Genomic DNA, 21074 nt, shown 5'->3' with positions numbered 1-21074 from the left:
ACTCTCATACCTTCTGCTCAAGATGTGCTCTACGTAGAGACACCCTCTGCTCTAGCTTCTGGAGCTCACGTTCATGCTGTGCCTCTGTTTGCATCTTGATTTTGCTCTGGTAGGCATTGAGCAGCTCCATTTCCTGCTGGAGCTGTAGCCTCAAGGCCTGGCATTCTGCTTCTTGAGCCTCATCTAGCCGTAACTGCGGACACAAAAGACACACACTGTAATTCATTCCTAGCTTACGGCACCTGGTGACTACTGGAAGAGGTTTTCTTGTTTGGACTGAAACAGTTCCCCTCAGAAAAACAGGGGCCTTGGGTACATTCAGAGTTAGGAATCAAAATTAGTACATTCTGCCCCATGGGCCGCGAGGTTCTACAAACACATTCTTAAACAATCCTTCTTAAGAAAACGAAAACATTCTTTTCTTAAGAAAAACTGGTTTTCCTAAAATCACACACTCAGGAGTCAGGAAGGCTACATGCTCCGGTGATTAAGCCTGTGGGTTTTGGAGGCAGACTGCTGACCTTGAAATCTAGCTCCATGATTCACTCAGGTATGTCGCCTTGAGAAGTTACCCCCTCTAAGTCTCATTTTTTTTCCTCTCAAGAAAATAATAGTAGTAGTTCCTACTGTCTAAGATTGGTATGAGGATTAAATGGAAGAATTCATATGAAATCCCAGGCATAGTTCTAGATGCACACCAAGTGTTCAGTAAATAGTAGCTGTTAACATTATTTTGGCTTTGATTAGCCATTTCCATATTTATGTATCCTTAACCCTCAAACTACCACACATTTAGGTATCCTTAGCTCTAAAAAAATGAGTCCAATCTCCATGACATTGGGGACTATCCCACAGTACAGTTATGCTCCTAGCAAGTAGTGCTGGTCCCTACAATTGACTATACAAGTTATCCTGCCGGCTAACCCACCTAAATTCAAGTGGCTCAAAATCTCTTCCTCACAGAGATCTTAAGGGGCATATTCTGGTTCGAAGTAGTGAAGTCCAGATTATAAAGCAGGCCAACAGAGCTCCCCTTGCTCTCTATAGCTCCTGGACTTTGTATCACATGCCACGCTCTTGGTTCTGTCTAAGGAATGGGCCAAGACAGCCCATCTTTCAATGAGCGTAACTGAAGGTTTGGGGCCATTAGTGGAACTATATTTTGTGGTTGATGATCCTCCTGCCCCAGGCTTGGTTTTGTCTAAAAACTTTTATCAGGCCCTCAGTTCAGCTGGGAACTAGGAGATTAGAATCCTTGAATTAGACAGATAGTTCTGTCAACCCTGAATTTATCCATGTTTCCATACAGACACTTTTTCTCCATTTTATGCTTTCCCCCCCTAATCCGTACAATTTGTGACAATTAACAATGTATCTCAATATCTTAAGAAAGGTTTGGAACTGTTACTAGAATAGTTTAAGAAAGTTATCTGCACAGTATATTCTTTAGTACTTTTGGAGGAATATATCACATGAACATGAAATAAATACCATAATCATATTTCCAAAGCATTTTCTAGTAATCAATCCTACCCAGTGTTCACTAAAATCCACTGAAAAGGATATCTCTTTTCTTATTTTCCCAACGAGAAACGAAGGGAGAAGAGACACAAGATTAAAAAAAAGTCACCCACGGCAGGAACAGCCTTACTGATAAACGCCACAGGGTTTACTGGCTCCCAATAAGACTTATTAATTCCCTCTTGATGTGGGAGCTTCCTTACCAATAAAGGGAATGAAAGCCTGTTCTTTTCTCTTGTCTTTGTTAATTGTTATGAGCCCTGGTCAAATGGGTGAGAGGCTCATCTTATAGACAGCTTAGTCCATTGAAACATCTTTATCTTCTCTTTTTTCTGGCGTTTTATTATTAATGTCTATAATTATGGGATTTTGTACCAGCTCTGACTCTATAAAAATGTGGTCTAGAAATCAGAGAGGACATTCCAGTATCCGGTATTCATCGCCCCAAAGTTGCACATATCAAATCTATTAAAATGTTTTATAGAAGTGTAGGTAAATATCACATCTGTTTCCGAAAGTGGATTAACATGAAAGGATGTGATGGCAGCCGCATAATGTAGTATGGCCAGGCTTATGGGCTCTCCCCGAAATGGGGTCAAATCCCAGCTTCATCACTACTTAATTAATTACCACTATGTGAGCCCCCAAGCCAGGAGTTGGCACATTATGGCCCAAGGGCCAAATCTGGCTTGCTGCCCATTTTTGTCAATAAGGTTTTATTGGAACACAGACATGCTCATTCATTTACGTACCACCTAGGGCTGCTTTTGCATGACAACAGCGGAGTTGAGTAGTTGTGAAGGCAAACCAGTGGTCCACAAAGCCTGCCCCTCTAAAGAAACAGTTTGCTGTTTCTTTAGAAACAGCTCTAAGCAAGGGGCTTTACTTCAATGAACCTCAATTTCCACGCAGGTAAATTAGGGTTAAAACGGTAACAACTTCAAAGGTCAAAGGGGTTACACAAGATTGAAATAACATATCCAAAACAGTGGCTGGCTCATGATTAGGAGTCCCTAAAGGATAGTGGCATTAATCGTAACTACTTTTATCTTCTCCCTGCCTCAGGAGGAAGAGTATGTCTTTCCTTTTATTCAAGGCCAATCTTGAACCTATATTCCTGATCCCATTCTGTCCATCTTACATAACGGGCATTCCCTGAGCACTTGCTGTGTACCAGGAATTGTTGCAGATGCTCATGCCGCAAAGATGAACAAGACAAAAACACTATCAGCCTTGGTGTCCCTACCAACTCTCTCCCCTCTCCTAACCCTTAACCTCTCCTTGAACTCCTCATTCCCATCCTAGCCCTTACTGATGTGGGAAGGGGTCTTTATCTTATGGGACTTCCAGCAGCATTTAATACCGTGGATTGTCCTTTCCTTCTTGAAATCACTCTCTAGTCTCCTGAGATACCATACCCTCTTGGGATTTTCCCCCTCCCTCCTCTCCTTTCCAACTACTTCGTTTTTCCTCTAACCTCTCTTCCTAAGGAATCTCTTCTATTCCCAAGGCTACAACTACCATCTATACATGGATGATTCCCACTTCTTCACCTCTATTTCAGTCTTCTCTTCCGAGGCCCAGGCTAGCTTACCCAGTCTGCTAGGGACATCTTTGCCTGGATGGTTCCCAGGCCCCTCAAGCTCAGCATGACTATTAGCTCACCATCGTTCCCTTCCTTTTCCCCCAAGCTGCTCCAGTTCTTTCTTTACCATGCAGGTAAGTGACACCATTATCCACTGTTTTGTTCAGACTAGAGACTGGGAGTCTACCTTAATCCCTCATGCTCCACATTTACTCTGTAACTAAATGCTTTCACTTCCACCTCCTGCCTATCAAATTTCATCACTTTCTCCTTCATCCCATCCGCCCCCTTCTGGTCTAGCCACCCCTTGCTCCTGCCCAGGTAAAAGCAGCAACTTTATACATGATCTCCTGAGATCCATCCGACCATCTCCCAGACCATTCTCCCCGTCACCTGAGTGATCATTCAAAAACGCAAATCTGATGTCAGTTCCCCACACCCCCTTCAATGCTCTTCAATGGCTTCCCATTGCTTTTAGAATCAAGAGCAAAATCCTTAAGAAAGCTTACAAGCCCCTCCATGATCTGGTCCCTGTTTAACCCTCCAGTCTTATTCTCATTTGGTCTCTGTCTCGTTCTCTATATTCCAAACATAATGGGGGCTGAGTTCATCAGAAGTGCCACTATTTCCCCTGTCTTTATCAATGCAGTTCTTTTGCCTAGAATGTGCTCTCTACTCCTCAGCTTAAATACTCCTTGTCTCTGAGAGGCCTTTCCTGACTCTCCACACCAGCCTACTCTCCTGGCCACACTCTGTTGGCATGCTCTACTTGCTCGGCCATTACATGGAGTAGACTTTCTCAATGCCATTTCCTCATTTTTCCATAAATTCCATGAAGACATGATCAATGACTATCTTATTCACCACAGTATCCCAGGATGCCTGGGGCACAGTAGGGCACTCAATGCTTACTGGATGGATGAATGAATGAATGGATGATTGAATGAATATATAGATTCCTACTCATGACCTCAGGTTTAAGAACACCTTTAAAGCCTTTCCCAAAAAACAGAAGTCTTCCTTCAACTGTCTCTTCCTCTAGCTACAGTTCTTCTCCCTTCCTTCGCTGATGAGCAGTTGGGAAAAGTAATCTTGTTATGTTTCTACCTCACTTTATAGAGTACTGTAACATGCACTACGTCTTCCACTCCAACCGTCCACTGCTTGTCTGTGACAGTCACTGCACAAGTCTCCTGTGGGGTCCAGTTGGTCTCTCTGCTGCACTTGAAACGATCACCTAGAAGCTTCTGTTCTGGTGTCACTGACATCCTCTCTCCAATTCCCCACCCGCATTAATAATTCATCTCCTTTGGTCTGCTTCTCCTCCACCCTCGTATGGTGGTGTCCACAGCTCCTGTTTTTAGTCCTCTTCTTAATAAAATCTCCTGTCCCTAGAAGGTCTCAGGCATTCCCAATAGCTACAACTTCCCCCATCTAACATGGATGTCTAGCTACTTGTCTCTTGAACTATAGATTTCCATCTCTGTACCTCTCTACCTGGATACCCACAAAACTCAGGTTCAGTTAATATGCCTAAAACTTATCTGCCAGGCATCCAAGCTTACACTTCCTTCAATTTTTTTTTTTAAACCTCGGTAAAATGATGACTATTCCACTGTTATCAAGCCTACCTCCCAAATTGGTCATGGAGCTCAACCTCTTCTAACTCCTAAATATTTCTCAAATCCTTCCTCCTCCTCACCATCTCCAGGAGGATGTTCTCAGTTCAGGGTTTCCTTACTTTTTTCCTGGCCTACGGTAGTTTCCTAACAGGTCTCTTCACCTACAGTTGTTAAATTACTGGTATCTTTCTAGATCACAAATCTGATCTTGTCACTTTCCTTTTTAAAATGGGCTTCAGCAGATCCCCATTTGTTTACAGAAAGATGTGCAAACTCCTGACTTTTGAGGGGCTGATCCCCAACTATCCACCCGCTTCCCTTTATACTCCTGTCATATCAACCACTCATTCCTTAAATGTACTGTCCTCTTTCAGGCCTTGTATCTTTGCATTTACTGTGTCCTCTCTGCTGGGAATAACTTTTTCTTCTTCTACCTGTTTGACAAAGTATTACTCTTTAAGACTCATCTCCTTGTGAAAGCTTCACTGAATCACAGGTAAGCTCCCATCTCTGGGTTACCAAGATCTTTATGACCTCTCCATTTGGGGCTCCCATAAATCCTCCTTGAACTTTGGACTCACACCAAAGTTCTTTTGGGCCCCAAATGCACACTTTCCATCTTTTGGACCTTTGCCCATGTAGGTCCCTTTCCATGGAGGCTGTTTACTTCAGTACATTCCTTCAAGCTTCTTGGCTCTTGCTGGGAAGCTTTCCCTACAGCAGAGTAGATGTTCTTACTTATCCTCCCACAGCGCCCCCCACCCTGCACCCCCCACTTCAAAGCATTTATTATGCCTTTTTAAATTGCTTAATTCTCTGACTTCCTTGCTTGACTAATGAGAAGTGTGAAGACAGGGATCAACTGTTGTCTCCCTAGCTTATTACTCTAGCTCTGAGCCCAGCAGAGTGCTGAACGCAGACACTTAGTAAAAGTTTATTGAATGAATGGGTCTGTGGGTCTTATTCATTTGTGCCCGATATTAGTTGCGCCATCTTTGATGCACGAAAACACGGTATTATATGCGGTATCTATCGTATCTTGCCCTCAAAGTCCCTATGTGCCACAGGTCTGATTGAGCATGTGACTCCTTGAGTTCCATCTTATAAGACACACTCCAGCAAGTATCCACATTGGCTTGGCTTTATTCAGCGTCGTCACTTCCTCAGTTCTTTGGGCAGAAAAACACCAGTATCCTAAATTTGTGCAAGAATCATCTTGGGAACAACAGGCTGGATCTTGAATTTTCTTGATTCCCAAAGCTCTTGAAGCTGTGGCACTGAACCTAACCACTTACCGCTTGAGAGGCCATCATTTCATTTATACTCTGTTCATACTGCTCTGCCAAAATGGCAAGTTTTCTTGTCTGCTCATCTTTCAGTGTCTTTAAGATTGTTTTGTGCTCATTCTTTGGAGTAACTTCCAACTGGTGATTCTTGAGTGCTTTATACTGTTTGGTCTGTACTTTGCAAGTGTCCTGAAACTGTTTTTTAATTTGCATTTCCATGGCCTGTGTAGAAAAAGTGACAAAAGGAGAATAAAGACATGTTAGTAAATGCAGAAAACCTTCCATTCTAACAGCACAATACAGGTGCTGGGACCAGTTGTCTTTTGGTGCAGTGACCCACATTACTAGTCAGCAATCATGAAAATAATACAGACAAGAGTTAACTACCAACACTGTTGGTCTTACATTAAATGAATGGAAGTAATTCTGACTTTACCAATGGATTTTTAAAAATGAATTATTACAAGGGGATCACAGCTCTAAGCAGATTGTAGGATGCTATGAAGCTTCGTTTGTTAAAGGTCGTTCATTATTTTAATGGCTTCTTAGTCAAAATCTTTAGTGTCTTCCATTGGTTATTAATTTCCCTGCATTTTGTTTTGTTCATCTCCCTCCCCACCCATGTTTCCAAATGAGAAAGGGGATGGTGACACATAAGCTGGCTCCCACAGCTCTGCGTTTCTTTGACAAATCAACAAAGAAGAGCATCTGGATAATATCTCACATCATAACCTATTTCACCTGGATTTCAGCATAAGTGGACAGGGAAAAGTGATTTTGGATTTCTTCTCCCATGAAGGCATTATACTTTCATGTACCAATACCAAATATGCATTTTGGCAAGGAGGAGGTGGGCTATATTATTTAAGTCCAGAAGGCACTCATCAGGTTGCTTCAGAGTTACACGTGCATTTCATAAACGCTAGAAGTTGTGATGACAGAGATCACTCATCAGACAGGTTAGGATTTGGCCAGACAGGAACATGGCCAGCGAATTTGAGGTTGGCCTCAAATCTCTGTTAACAATGACAACAACCCCCTTGACACACAGCAATGGCTTAGTCCATAGAGCTTGTGAATTAGCAGTCAGCTAAAACTATCTGGAGGCAGTGAGGGCCAAAGGGATTCCAAATCTCTAGTGCAAGGATAATAAATGTCTGGCACATGTAGATTCACTCCTGATTCCCATGCCCATGACAGACGTCACTAATAAACCATACTCTTTCCTACTAAGCCTGCATGTGGCTTTAGTCTTTCTCAATATAGCGGCACTCAAAGTAGTTACTACCAATACTCTAGCACGACAGATGAAATTTATCTGCTGTATACCTGCTAGGTAACTTTTTTATTTCTTCGGATTAGAACTTAGGGTTGTGGTTTGTCCATCAATTATAGCTCTAAAGAGGTCAGGTTATGAAGGGGTCAGAGAAACTGCATGATGGTTTCCAAAGTGGCATCTGTTCAGGAGTTACAAACGGACTCTTGGGCTTCAGTCTGGAGACTCTGATTCAATAGGTGTGGGGCCCCAAAACTTGTAATTTTGAAGAGTTGCCCCGGAGAATCTGACAGTCATCCAGAGGCAGGAACTACTAAGTCAGTCTAACTGCATCCCAGAGCACAAATAAGGGAATACTTTGATTTCCTCTTACCTTTAAGTTTTTTGGCTGTTGCCGAAGTTCCATGACATGCTTCCTGTGCAGTTCCCTTTCCCGCCTCTTATTGTACTCCAGCTGGTTTTCCAGTTCGGTCTGGTGCTGTAGACGGATCAGGTCCATGCGCAGCTTCTGTAATGTGTGCAGCTGCCTGTACTCGAGCTCTCGGGTGGACTCGTCGTGTCGGATCAGCATGGCATGCTCCATCTCCTTCTGGGTCCTCTTTTTATTTAGTTCCTGCATTCAGGAACAAGACACAAATGGAGAGAGGTGACTGCAGGTGAAGTGGAAGGAATGCACGACAGAGTGAGGGATGGAAAGGAAGGGGGGCACGACTGTCTCTTAATTAAACCCGTTAGTGCTTAGTAGCATGGCTTAATGAGATTGGATTAGCAATCCCTGGAGGTTTAGGTTCTGTTTCTGGGCCCATCACTTACCAGGTGGCCAAGTATACCATCTGTAAAATGGGATTTTGCAGCCATCGCAACTACACTATCTACAGAATGGGATTAATTCTAACTGACCCCATCTTTTTTTTTTTAATAATTTTTTTAAAGGTTTTATTTATTCATTTAACAGGGAGAGTACAAGCAGGAAGAGCAGCAGGCAGAGTGGGAGGGAGAAGCGAGCTCTCTGCTGAACCAGAAGCCAGATGTGGGACTCGAACCCAGGACCCTGGGATCATGACCTGAGCCAAAGGCAGGCAGTTACTTAACAAACTGGGCCACCCAGGCGTCCCTAACCGACCCCTTCTTACCTCTTAGAGCTGCTGTGAACCCTGTTTAGGTAAGGTCTTATACACAGGTGTGAATAAATGTTTCTTCAGTTAAGCCAGGGGTTCTCAATATGGGTTGCCCATTAAAATCACGTGAGGAGAATTTCTTTTTTTTTTTTTAAGATTTTATTTTATTTATTTGAGAGAGAGAGAGAGACAGTGAGAGAGAGCATGAGCGAGGAGAAGGTCAGAGGGAGAAGCAGACTCCCCATGGAGCTGGGAGCCTGATGTGGGACTCGATCCCGGGACTCCAGGATCACGCCCTGAGCCGGAGGCAGTCGTTTTAACCAACTGCGCCACCCAGGCGTCCCGAGAATTTCAAACACAAGATACCCGAATCCTACAACCTGAAGCTCTGATAACTGTTGCGGGGGGGCGGTGGTCGGGGAAGGGGGATGCACTGACATCACTATTTTTTAAGAGTTCTTCAGGTGAATAGAACGCATACAGTCAGAGTTGAAAATCATTGACTTAAACTGGCAATGTCTGCAATGTTTGTGGTTTTCTGGAAAAAACCCTGTTTTTGCATGATTGAGAAGTAGGATAACGAACTGCTTTTTAAAATCTCAGAGTAAGGGAAGGCTGGGAAAAAGCAGATGTACTCTCTCCCCTTTCATTTTTTCCATTAGTCTGATCATTCTAGATAAAATCATTCTGTTCTTTGCAGTTCTACTCATGTCTTTCCTTTCTTTCTCTTTCTGTCTTGTCTGGTCTGTCTGTCTTTAAGGGAGGAAAGAAAAAAAATAGAAAAAAAATAAAGGTAGTTGAGTGAAATTTTTTCACTTACCAGTTCAAGAATATTTCCTAAATTGCACCATATCCAAGATCTGAACCATGTGCTCTGGGTACATAAAAATGTTTACTCAGCCATGATTCTGTTCTCAACCTGCTAACGCTCTACTAGGGACTATACTACATATTTATTGAGGTACTATATGCTCGGCTCACAGCTGACTCAATCAATTTATTTTCCCTCCTGGGAATTTGGAATTGGGATTTAGAGACAGTTAATCTCTATGTGAGGCTGGAACTGAGGGGCATATAAAAACTACAAATGTGACAGTCATCCACTGCTAAATGAGTAGGCTGAGGGTTAGAGAAAGCTGGGCTTCAGAACAAGGATGAAAAAGGGAGCAGACAGACATGCAGGGAGTATGCTGATGCCTACGTTCATAACCGGTTGTAAGCTCTCCTGCAGGTCCAGTGGTATTATTGCTATTGGGTTTTGTGAAATATTCTTCTATGTCTGTAGTAAATTCCCTGGTTTTGGCTTAAACTAGCTCAGATAAATTTCATTAATGTGTAAACAAAAGAACCTTAATTAACCCAGGCAAGTAAGTTATAGATGTATATTTAAAAAAAGAAAGAACAAGGCTGAAAGTGGTCAGTGCCATCAAAGAGGTAAACATTTATGCTGTTAGATTTCTGAAAAGGGTGGTATTACTACAAGTTAAGGTCAAGGAAAGGGGTGCCTGGGTGGCTCAGTCCATTAAGTGTGTGCCTTTAGTTCAGGTCATGATCTCGAGGTCCTGGGATCGAGCCCCACATCGGACTGCCTGCTCAGTGGGGAGTCTGCGTCTTCCTTTCCTTATTCCTCTCCCCCCAGCTCATGTTCTCTCTCTCTCTCTAATAAGTTAATAAAAATCTTTTTTTTTTTTTTTTTTTTAGTTAATAAAAATCTTAAAAACAGGAGCACCTGGGTGGCTCAGTAGGTTAAAGCCTCTGCCTTCGGCTCAGGTCATGATCCCGGGGTCTTGGGATCAAGCCCTGCATCGGGCTCTCTGCTCAGCGGGGAGCCTGCTTCCCTTCCTCTCTCTCTGCATGCCTCTCTGCCTACTTGTGTCTACTACTACTGTCTGTCCAATGGATAGATAAAATCTTTAAAAAAAATCTTAAAAACAACAACAACAGAGGGTCAAGAAAAGAAGAAAGCTTGTGAGCTGGACTTTCAGTGAGTACAAGAGTGCCTCTCTTCTCTGATGACATCCACTATGGGAGAAAGTGCAAGTCATTTATTTTCAGAGAAATATCAGTAACATTTGTATATTGGTATTGATGAAAATATCTTGCATACTTAAACCTTCTATCCATTTGAAGAGAAGTCCTTTAAACAGCACAACATCTGTTCCTGGAGGAAAATCCTAACCATTCATTCATTTATTCAACAAATACTTGTTGCATACTTCCTGTGTGTCAGGCACTGTTGTAGGCAGAGGGATAGAGCCATGAACAAGTACATCCCTTCATGGAGCTTATGTTCTAGTGGGGAAACATCCAAAGTATAAATGCAACTTACAATTGTTTTAAGGAGAAAAGATCACCTCCTAGAGGACCTCCCCCTCTTTTGCATTTTGCTTTCCCTTATTTTACTTTTTCCTCTACCTTGACCATCTAATGTCTTCCTTTACAAGTCACTAACTGGCCCCTAGGTGGCACCAAAGGATGGCGAGGTCTTCTCTGAGCCTAAAGCTATTCTACACCAATGACCAAGAGAAAAAGCCAAGGAAAGCCTTTAAATAGGTAAAGGTCCTGTTCCTAGATCACTATGTCATTTTTAACCTTTGAGTACCAGGTATCCCAATATTGGGCATTTATTCATTACCCACTTTCCTAAACTGAGAAGTCCAAAATGAGTCTGGGCTGCCCAGAGCTCTGAAACTTGGGGGGGTGGGGGGTGGGGGGGAAAGACACAAAGAGAATAGCAGTTTCAAAAGAAATAAAAAACTTTCCTCTACGTCTAACGGGATGCTTCCAGATCTCGTCCACAGAATAGCGGCATCAGAATTACCTGGGCTGCAAGTGATTAGCTGTAATAATAGGTCACCCAGCTAATTCTGATACATACTAAAGTGCGAGACTCAATAGAAAAATATTCAGGGTGTGAGTCAATCGTGTTTGATGTTGGACCAATCTTTTAGTGTATGTGCTGTCAAAGTGAGCACTGGACAGATCTTATAATATACATTTTAGTTTTCTCAGGTGTAAAGAGAGGATAACAGTAGCTACACTGTGGACTACCATTCTTGTGAAGATGAAGTGAAAGGCCAGGAGACAACGCTTCTGAACATATCAACATATCATGTTATTTTTCTGTATTCAGAAGTGAACATCTGCCATATTATATCTTAAACCTAGTTCTTTATAAATGATTAAAAAAGTGAGAGAAACATTTTTCTGTTAAAACTGTAAGTTGCTCCCTTTGCCTTTAATTCACACATCTGAGTTGGCTGTGGTATAAGTTGATAAGCTGCCTATATTATTATTATTATTATTATTATTAGACTTCCTATGAGCCTATGACTGTGCCTACATAAAAATGTGTAATGTGGGGACGCCTGGGTGGCTCAGTGGGTTGAGCTGCTGCCTTCGGCTCGGGTCATGATCCCAGAGTCTGGGATCGAGTCCCGCATCAGGATCCTTGCTCAGTGGGGAGCCTGCTTCTCTCTCTGCCTCTGCCTGCCGCTCTGCTCCTTGTGTTCTCCTGCACTCTCTCTCTCTCTCTGACAAATAAATAAATAAATAAATAAAATCTTTAAAAAAAAAAAATGTGTAATGTGCTTTCAGTTTTTAAAAGTGATTTCTTGGGGCACCTGGGTGGCTCAGTGGGTTAAGCCGCTGCCTTCGGCTCAGGTCATGCATGATCTCAGGGTCCTGGAATCGAGTCCCGCATTGGGCTCTCTGCTCAGCAGGGAGCTTGCTTCCCTCTTTCTCTCTGCCTGCCTCTCTGTCTACTTGTGATCTCTCTCTGTCAAATAAATAAATAAAATCTTTAAAAAAAAAGTGATTTCTTGTATCTCACTCAGTCCCACTTGCAGCCCTAGGAGGTGGTCTCATTGTTTAGGACTTACCCCTTTTCCATAGGACTGTAACATGCTTGGGAATTGAGAGACTGATCTAAGATCATACAACTTCTATAAAGGAGAACTGCATCTAAAACTCAGGTTTTGGGGGGGTTTCAACAGTTTCTATTAAAAGAGGTCCCAACAAATGGTTTATATTTTCCTGTTTTATGTTTTTGGCCTATGACACAGTATTTGGAAGAATCCCTCTGCTTGGGTGAGACACAGGGCACGGTTGCTCTGTCCACACAAATGGCACAATGTGCAGTGCACCTTCAATTCATGAAATGAGCTGAACAAACACAAAATCACATGTAACAGACTATGTGAGTTTGCTCATCAGCTTCTCCTTGTCTATACACCCTGGAGGCAGCAGAAGATGAGGGCCATGTGGGCTCCTTTTCCCTCAGCTCATATCACATGCTGTGCACACCTCCCCAAAGCGAAGAGGGAGCTCAGTGGTGAAATCTACATACTTTTCATGAAAGTATGACCATACTTTATAGGACCCTACCTCCCACGTAAGATGTGAATCCAGGGTGTGTCCCATGATAAACCCTTCCCAACCATGACCCAAGTGCTACTGACTTTAAAAACAGTTGATCTCATCAAGCAAAAAATTGTGATCTCATGCCCAATGAGGTTGAGTAAGAACCAGAACTCAAACTTTTAAATGGAGATGTTGTTAGCCTATGACATTTAACGCTTTTTTAGTTTCAGTTCTTGGTTTCATAACTGGTTAGAAAATAGCTAGCGTCCGCGGGCAGTGATGGTAGAAGAAGAGGCTCAACCCTGCTTACGGTGAGCCTTTTCAACATTTTCATTAACTAAAAGGATTGCTCATACTCAGTTTTGGCAAATACACAGAAAAATAGGTGCTCTTTGTTGGTGGGAGTATAACCCCCTAGACGGCAATTTGGCAATATCTGTTAAAAATTTACATGTATATACTGTGACCCCCAAATTTCCACTTCTGAGCATATATCCTTAAAATATCTGCACCTGTGTAAAAAGATCTGCATACAAAGATGCTCTCTGTGGCACTGTTAGTAATACTGTAAAACATGAACAAAACAGCCACTGAGAAGTACTTCAGTAAATAAATAATTTTATAGCCATACTCCCCAAATTCACTGTTAATGGTTAAAAAGACCCAGACAGAGCTGTGTGTCCTGGATGGTGAATGAGAAAAAAAGAAGAGTTACAAAACAGTACAATGGACATTTTTGTAGGTTCGGTATCCATTTCCCCTTCTTTTGTTAACAGGCTCCTCTTTCTGCTTGAGAAACTCCTCCATCCTATCTGTAATCAGAGAGTACTGAGGAAGGGAGCAAGCACGTTGCCCAATCAAGGTCGCAGTCCCCTAGGAATTTGAATCTTTAGCAGAAATGATACAAAGATTAAACATGGTTGGCGGAAATACACCTGAATGGCAATGCTGTGAGGAATGCCCAGTAGCTCTTGCTCTCTAGGTCACAGAATTTGCTTTTCCAGCTTGGGTCTTCTTCTCCTCCAGCTTGGTTCTACAGCTCTGTTATCTACCCATATCCTTCCAATAAATTCCTTTCCGTTCTTGGGCAGCCAGTGTTTGTTGCTATGGCTTACAGATCAAATAAACTGACTGATACTATGTAATCTTATTTTTGTAAAGTTAAAGTTCTATAGAAGCCGAATGTATGTATACATATATAAGGAGGAAAAGGAAATCTGGAAATCTGGACACCAAATTAATGGTAGTCAGGATAGCGACTGGGTGGAATGGGATTATGAAGAACTTCCACTACTCAACTATATATTTTTTTGTGTTTTTCTTCATTTAATGTTCTCATAAATAAGAAGAAAACCTTAAGACTCTTCAGGAAAATACCTGAAGAGTATATATATTCTTCATTCAGTTGGTTAGAACCTGACACTAATGAAGTAAAAAATATAGTTTCTATCACTTTGGAGGAATAATTGTCTTCTACAGCTTTTATTGGCATTAATTGTTTCCTTAGCCTTAGTCTTCTTCCAAATATGTGCTATCAGAATAACAATAATAATTGCCAGATGAAAAGAATCCCAAGTATCTTATTTCTAAATGGCTTTGGACTTTTTCATTTGGACTTTTTATTTTGCCTTCTAACGAATGACAACGTGTCTAGTACAGAATTAATCAGTTTCTTACCGACACCTCTAAGCTTCTCTGTTTCTGACTAAATCTACAAGTAACCAAGTCTCGAACACCAGAAATAACTTTGATTCTACCCTCGTCTTTTCTCTCATAGTCGATGGTATGCCAAGTCCTGTTTATTTTGTATTCAAAATATGTTGCCAAGTTGCCTCTGACAGCTGTCACCACCATCTTTGTCTATATCCTATTTCCTACCACCTGATTACTTTGCTTCTAGTTTCTTCCCCCAACCCAATGTTTTGCAACCTTCCCCCCCAATTTATTTATTTATGTCATTCATTCATTCATTATCCTCAGGAGCCTTTCTAGATTTCCCTTTCCCTTGATCAACTCCATCCATGAAATATGAATACCACAGATACACTGTATATCCATTTAAGTACTCTGGACCTTGAGGGGGCCTGAGCCTCTGTAATATATAACACCCCTCCCCTGCAAGAACCCATTCTGATTCCCCTGGGGGCAGTACTGTTCCCCACTAAGGATGCATGCTTAAATCAGTCTGTGCATCACCACCAACCAAACTGGGCTAATCTCTCTAAAATAAAATTTTAGCCATATCACTCATTGCCTACCTCAAAAATAAATGTTCAGCAGTTTATCTCTCTTCCAATGAGATGAGACAACACAGATAAAGGGTCTGAGCCTGGCTCATTACATGTGTTTGATAAATTTTAGTTTGCTCCATTCCTTCTCCTTCACAGTTGAAAACTGCTCTCCCAAGAGCTTATACTGTACCAATGCACATTCCCATTAAATGCGTCTTTAGTTCTTGTTTCCCTCGTGCAGGCTAACGCTGGTTTTTTGCAAACTTTGATATTTTTACCAACGTGCTAGTTCATTTATGAGGGTTTCTCTGATTATTCCAGGTCACAATGTTTTCCTACTGAACTCTGTATCTGCAACTGAGTCACATTCTGTGCTCCTCATCTCCATGAATAATGTCTTATTCATCCAATTTCCCAAATTAGAAACTTTGAAGTCATTTTGGACTCCTCTCTCTTCTGAAATTCTGATGCCATTTGGTTGGAATTACTGTCAGTTCTGCTTCAGATCTAATCTCTCCCCATTGCCTCTTCTAGGTCGAACTAGAGAAAGAATGTCCTCGCTGACCTCACTGTATTATGCTTCTTACTGCTGTAGCCTACCTTCGCACCGTTGCACTACTTCTTTCAAAGAAAACTCTCTTCGACCCCCTGCCTAAAATCCTCCAATGGCCATTGTAACTGCCTTCAGGCTAAAATTGAAATAACATGGCTTAACAAAAAAGGTCCACGTTCTGCTTCTAATTACCCTTTTTTTGACATTCCACTTTGTACACAAACCCCAAACACTCAACTTCTCGTGAGTCACTGAGTCCTCCAAGCTCTTTCATGACTGTATGCCCAAGATAGTTTATTTATATGTCTATGGTATCTGAGATGTTATACTGTAACTAGTCTGTTACATGTCTGTTTCTCCTCTTAGACTTAGGGCTGCTTGAAGGCGGGGAACTATAGCTCCTCCTTAACCCTGGCATCTCCAGCATAGTGCCTGGCACTAAGGGGGCATCATTCTTACTTAGTATTTCACATGGAGCCATGAAAACCCAAGTGTCTGACAAGCAGGCTGAAAACAGAAATTCTCTGTTCTACATCTTTTGTTCCTCCACTATATAATAAAGCTTATATTAGGTGCTCAATAAAAGTCCATTTATTTGGAAAATGTTGATTCCTTATTCTGTAAATGGGCTTTCTCCTTCTTCTCAGTGGTAAATTCGTTTCCTAGCTATTTTTGTATACCTACTTTGTGTCAGGCACTGCACTAGAGACCATAAGGGTTAAGGCTGTAAGAATGAACAGAACAGCCATGAACCTCACAAAGCTGCTTGTCCCATGAGTCAGTGGTGATAGTCATGGCCATAATAAATACCTCCCGGATGTTCTGCTGCTCCACCTCATGCCGCTTGATCATTATTTTCCGCTTGAAGAAACGACAGTTTTTGTCGTAGTACAGTCTCTGCTGGGTGAGAAGGTGGGCTTCCTCTTCAGCCTGTGTGTGCTGCAAGTTCTCTTTATGCTTGGATATCCGCTCTTGCTTTTCTTTCTTGGGTGTGCTATGGTCCTCGTTCATCTCCTTCACAAAAACAAAACAAAACAAAAACAACATGCTGGTCTCATCAAGTAAAAGGAACGAACCGTTTATTAAAATGGTAGATTAAATTATCTGGAGAGCAACTGAGAAGGGGAAGACAAAGACTTGTGCTACATATCCCTTCCGCTCAACTTTTTTTGTTGATTAACTGAGTCGTAAGGGATAGGGAGGCTTGTTAGTTTCCATTCTCTGGCTTCTCCCTCTAGGAAATAATTGGCTCACTTGTTCAATCAACACACACACACAGAGTTCTTATCATGGGACAGGCACTGTGCAAGGCATAAGGATACAATGGTGAGCAAAAGAACATGATGACCACCATCATGGGGCTTCACAGTTTAGAAGCAGTAATTAATCAAAGAACCTCAGAAAGGAACTGAAAATGACTGTGATAGCTGCTGTGAAGGTGAAGCACGTGGTTCTACAAGGATGTTTAAAAGAACATATTCGGTCTTGGTAACAATTGAACTGAAATTGGAAAAACCTGTAGGAGCTAACCAGTGAGAAAGGGGAGGGGAGAATACTCTGGTAGAGGACACAGTGTATGCTAAACACTTCGGGTGGGTTAACTGAAACATGGGGTGAGAGAGGAACGGAGAGCAGGCCAGGGAGGTGGTGCCGTGTGACATGACATGAGGCGGGACCATCCGAGGCTTTACAGGCTTAGTTAAGGACATTGATCTGTAGCACAGGAGATAAGGATTTTATATATGTGGGGGACACACAGTGAGATGCATCTCAAAAAGAGTCATCTTGGGACGCCTGGGTGGCTCAGTTGGTTAAGCAGCTGCTTTCGGCTCAGGTCATGATCCCAGCGTCCTGGGATCGAGTCCCACATCGGGCTCCTTGCTTGGCAGGGAGCCTGCTTCTCCCTCTCCCTTTGCCTGCCATTCTGTCTGCCTGTGCTTGCTCTCTCTCCCTCTCTCTAATAAATAAATAAAATCTTTAAAAAAAAAATTAAAAAAAAAAAAGAGTCATCTTTTTGCCTTTTGACTTGCCTCATGACTCTCGTTGCCTCATGGAAAACAGAATGAAGGAGACAAGACTGGGAGAAGTGGACAGATTTCACAGACAGGAGGTAACTGCAAACGTCACTAGTTTGAATTTCAGGAAGCAATACTTTATTTGCTATTAGAGGGTAAATGAATTACCTTTATTTCCTAAAGGACAAAATTCATAATTATTCCAGCTTATATGGGTAAAGAGAAAAAGGCGGAGACTCAGAACACTTAAGAGGGTGTTACTTTACTCTATGGAGAAAGTAAGAAGACCATTTTTAGAGAAGGCACAATGCACTCTTTTTTGTTCATACTTACAAGCTTGACCTATAATATTGGGTTAACTACTCAGTGAAAATCTCCTTTAAACGCTAATACCTATTTTACTTGATGTTTTGTGATGTGGACATTGCGCACTATTCAGATTATTTGGGCACTTGGCCAACAAGTCCTTGTGCATCAACTTTTAACCTTCCTGTTCTAGTGAAGTCTTTAGTGAAACATCAGAATCAACAAGAGAGAAAGCTGTTTCGACCATGGAGTAAGCTGGGATCACAACAGGAAGGCTGAGTGACTCATCTCTTAATGCCATGACTTCACTACTAGGCTTGGCATTAAACACTACATTGCACATCCAAGTTCAAATGTGACCATATAAACTCACCCAAAATCAAGAATAAATTATTTCTGGACTATCCGTCATCCTGTATTGCCCACATCTCTGTTGTCTATCAAACAGTGGGGATAACGGAGATTGTTTTGTTACCCCAAGGGCAATATCTTTAATATATCAGTATCTAAATGTATACACCACCTTAAATAGTCAGAAATAAGCTTTTCTTTGTAAGAAGTAGTATTAGTTTGGCACAGAAAGGCTTACTGAGGCTATCTCAAACTGAGTTTAGGCTTGTTTTTCCTCATAAGCATGTTGAAAGACTTGTAAGTTTAGGCCTGTGAGTTCCTGCACTCATAAATCTGAGTACCCAAAATGCCTGAGGACTGAGTACGGATTCTCTAATGCTGTCCTGTGAGAGACTCTTCTACAGGTTGAGTTCATGCAATCTTCAAATACCTGGGCGTTAGAAAAGGTTAGAATGATGGCTGCAGAAAGTGTGGCCTACGGAGCATGAATAAACACAAGGAGTTAGAAATAAAAATATAAGTGCAATTGAGAACATTTCAAAATTTCTCATTGAAAAAAATCAATGTTATCTGTGATCCAGCAATATCTTTCTATCATGACATAATAATTAGGCCCCAGCAATAACTCGGAGAAAATGAATAGATCATGAACCTTCTTATTTGGGCCATTTCTCCCTACAGCCTGGTTTTCTCGATCTTACAATGTCAGAGATTTTTCCCGTGTAGGCAGTGTGGATTAAAGACAAATTTCTCTCAGTCCCCGCAATCACCAGTGGCTCATCTGGGCAGGACTAAAAGTCCTGAGGCCCACCCTAACCCACTCGCTTTCACTTCCTAATTACAAAAGTATTGGAGAGGAACCTTGATAAGTTCCATATTGTTAACTTGGAATATGAGCTCAAATAAATGATTTCACATACTGAAACTATGCCCTATATTGAATTTTATTAAACCTTAATACACCAGTAGTCTAGAAATAAGAAATCCTAAGTCTTATAAGGAGGAAAGTCTAGGGAATTGCAGGCAATTCACCTATAAGCACTGGTGGGAGAAGTGAAGAAATTGGAGCTTTCAGATCAAACTGCAGTTCATTAGGAGGACTCTCCAAGTCTACTATTGGCCTTCAACCAAACTTTTAAGAAGAACTTTTATTTTTAAGTAATTCATTTATCAGAGATTTACATGTACCAAGCACAGGCATACAGTTATAGGCGGGGGGGGGGGGGGGAAGACATGTTCTCTGCTCTTGTCACTTACTGGTCAGCGGGGTAAGTAACTCAAAAAAAGGGGCGGGGAGGTTAATTGAAAAGTAGTGTTATGAAACCAGAGGCACCTGTCTTGGTTAAGGAAGTCAGGAGAGATCTCCTTTGGGAAACGATTTTTTTTTTTTAAAGATTTTATTTATTTATTTGACACAGAGAGAGATCATAAGCAGGCAGAGAGGCAGGCAGAGAGAGAGAGGGGGAAGCAGGCTCCCTGCTGAGCAGAAAGCCCGATCCAGAGCCTGATCCGGGGCTCGATCCCAGCACCCTGGGATCATGACCTGAGCCGAAGGCAGAGGCTTAACCCACTGATCCACCCAGGAGCCCTATTTTTTTTTTTAAGATTTTATTTATTTATCTGACACTGATCACAAGTAGGCAGAGAGGCAGGCAGAGAGAGAGGAGGAAGCAGGCTCCCCGCTGAGCAGAGAGCCCGATGCGGGACTCGATCCCAGAACCCTGAGATCATGACCTGAGCCGAAGGCAGCGGCTTAACCCACTGAGCCACCCAGGCGCTCCTAGGAATCCATTTTAATAAGCACTTCAGGTGATATAAAGTTTGGGGATCAATGGTTTAGACTACTGATTACAATGTAAGATTAAAGAATTTTAAGTTCCAACCTTTTTTACGATTTTATTTTTAAGTAATCTCTACACCCAACATGGGGCTCAAACTTATAGCCCAAGATCAAAAAATCACATGCTCCACCAACTGAGCTAGCCAGGCATCCCTTCAGTTCTAACCATTCGAATGGCAAATTAGTGATGACAAATATTGGTACTCTTACCTCTTTTATTTTTTCCTTACAAATCTTATACTGTTTCTTCTGACTTTCTAAGAAAGTTGTCAAATCTTTCTTCTGCTGGGCCAAGATCTGTTGCTGGAACTTCTTCTCATCTGCTGCAGCTACCTTTGCCTAATAAAATGACATACAATCTAGGATAAATTGTTCTCCACACAGAATTCAGCTGTCTATATCCTCCAATGCATGAAAAGAGTCCGTAAGTGCTGAATAATGTAGTGTTTTTTGAGCAAGTAATTAATAAAAAACAAAATAAGCAAATACCTGTTCTGATTCTCTTGTATCTTAAAACAAATTTGAAATTCTTACCACTGAAAAATACATTTCCAATCATGGGAAAAACATGAAGGCAAACCTCAACATGTTTTATTGAGCACACAAAAAATATAAGGAATGGAAAGTGAACTAAGACTCAAAATAGAAGATTTTTTTCATATTGTTGGTGGCTCACAGATTAAATTATAAAAAATGAATAAGTAACCAGAGCTGGCAACTTTTATTCCCAGAATCTCACACTAATTGATTAATAACATTTTGTTTTCTTAAGCACCTGCTACAATTGACAACAGTCATACACTGGGACATTTTGGGGGCTCCCAAATGGATAGAACACAGACCAAATAAAAGATAACCCAATAAGCACTGGCTCCTGAAAGTGACCAAATTGAAGTTTCTGGGGACCATTAGATGCAGCACGTATGTAAGATGAGGTGCTTCGGAGATAGGGAGGGAATTATGTGTCACGGTTCTCTTTATGTATCTTTACACCTTTAGCTTCCACTA

General features: G+C 41.7%; 1 protein-coding gene across 1 annotated transcript in view; it reads right to left on the bottom strand.

The window, feature by feature from the left end:
• The window catches only part of TAOK3 (TAO kinase 3), a 191462-nt gene that overhangs the window by 2066 nt on the left and 168322 nt on the right, over positions 1–21074 (bottom strand). Inside the window, exons 16-20 of the mRNA XM_044244178.1 lie at positions 20277–20405; positions 16365–16568; positions 7664–7903; positions 6024–6236; positions 11–193 (exon numbers count right to left, since the gene is read on the bottom strand). Of these exons, the coding sequence (XP_044100113.1) occupies positions 11–193; positions 6024–6236; positions 7664–7903; positions 16365–16568; positions 20277–20405 (969 nt within the window). The remainder of the gene's footprint in view (positions 1–10; positions 194–6023; positions 6237–7663; positions 7904–16364; positions 16569–20276; positions 20406–21074) is intronic.

Source organism: Neovison vison, chromosome 3 (genome assembly GCF_020171115.1).
Source record: "Neovison vison isolate M4711 chromosome 3, ASM_NN_V1, whole genome shotgun sequence".
Classification (NCBI taxonomy): Eukaryota; Metazoa; Chordata; class Mammalia; order Carnivora; family Mustelidae; genus Neogale; species Neogale vison.
Note: the sequence above shows the minus strand (reverse complement) of the source record. Positions and strands in the feature narration are given on the sequence as shown.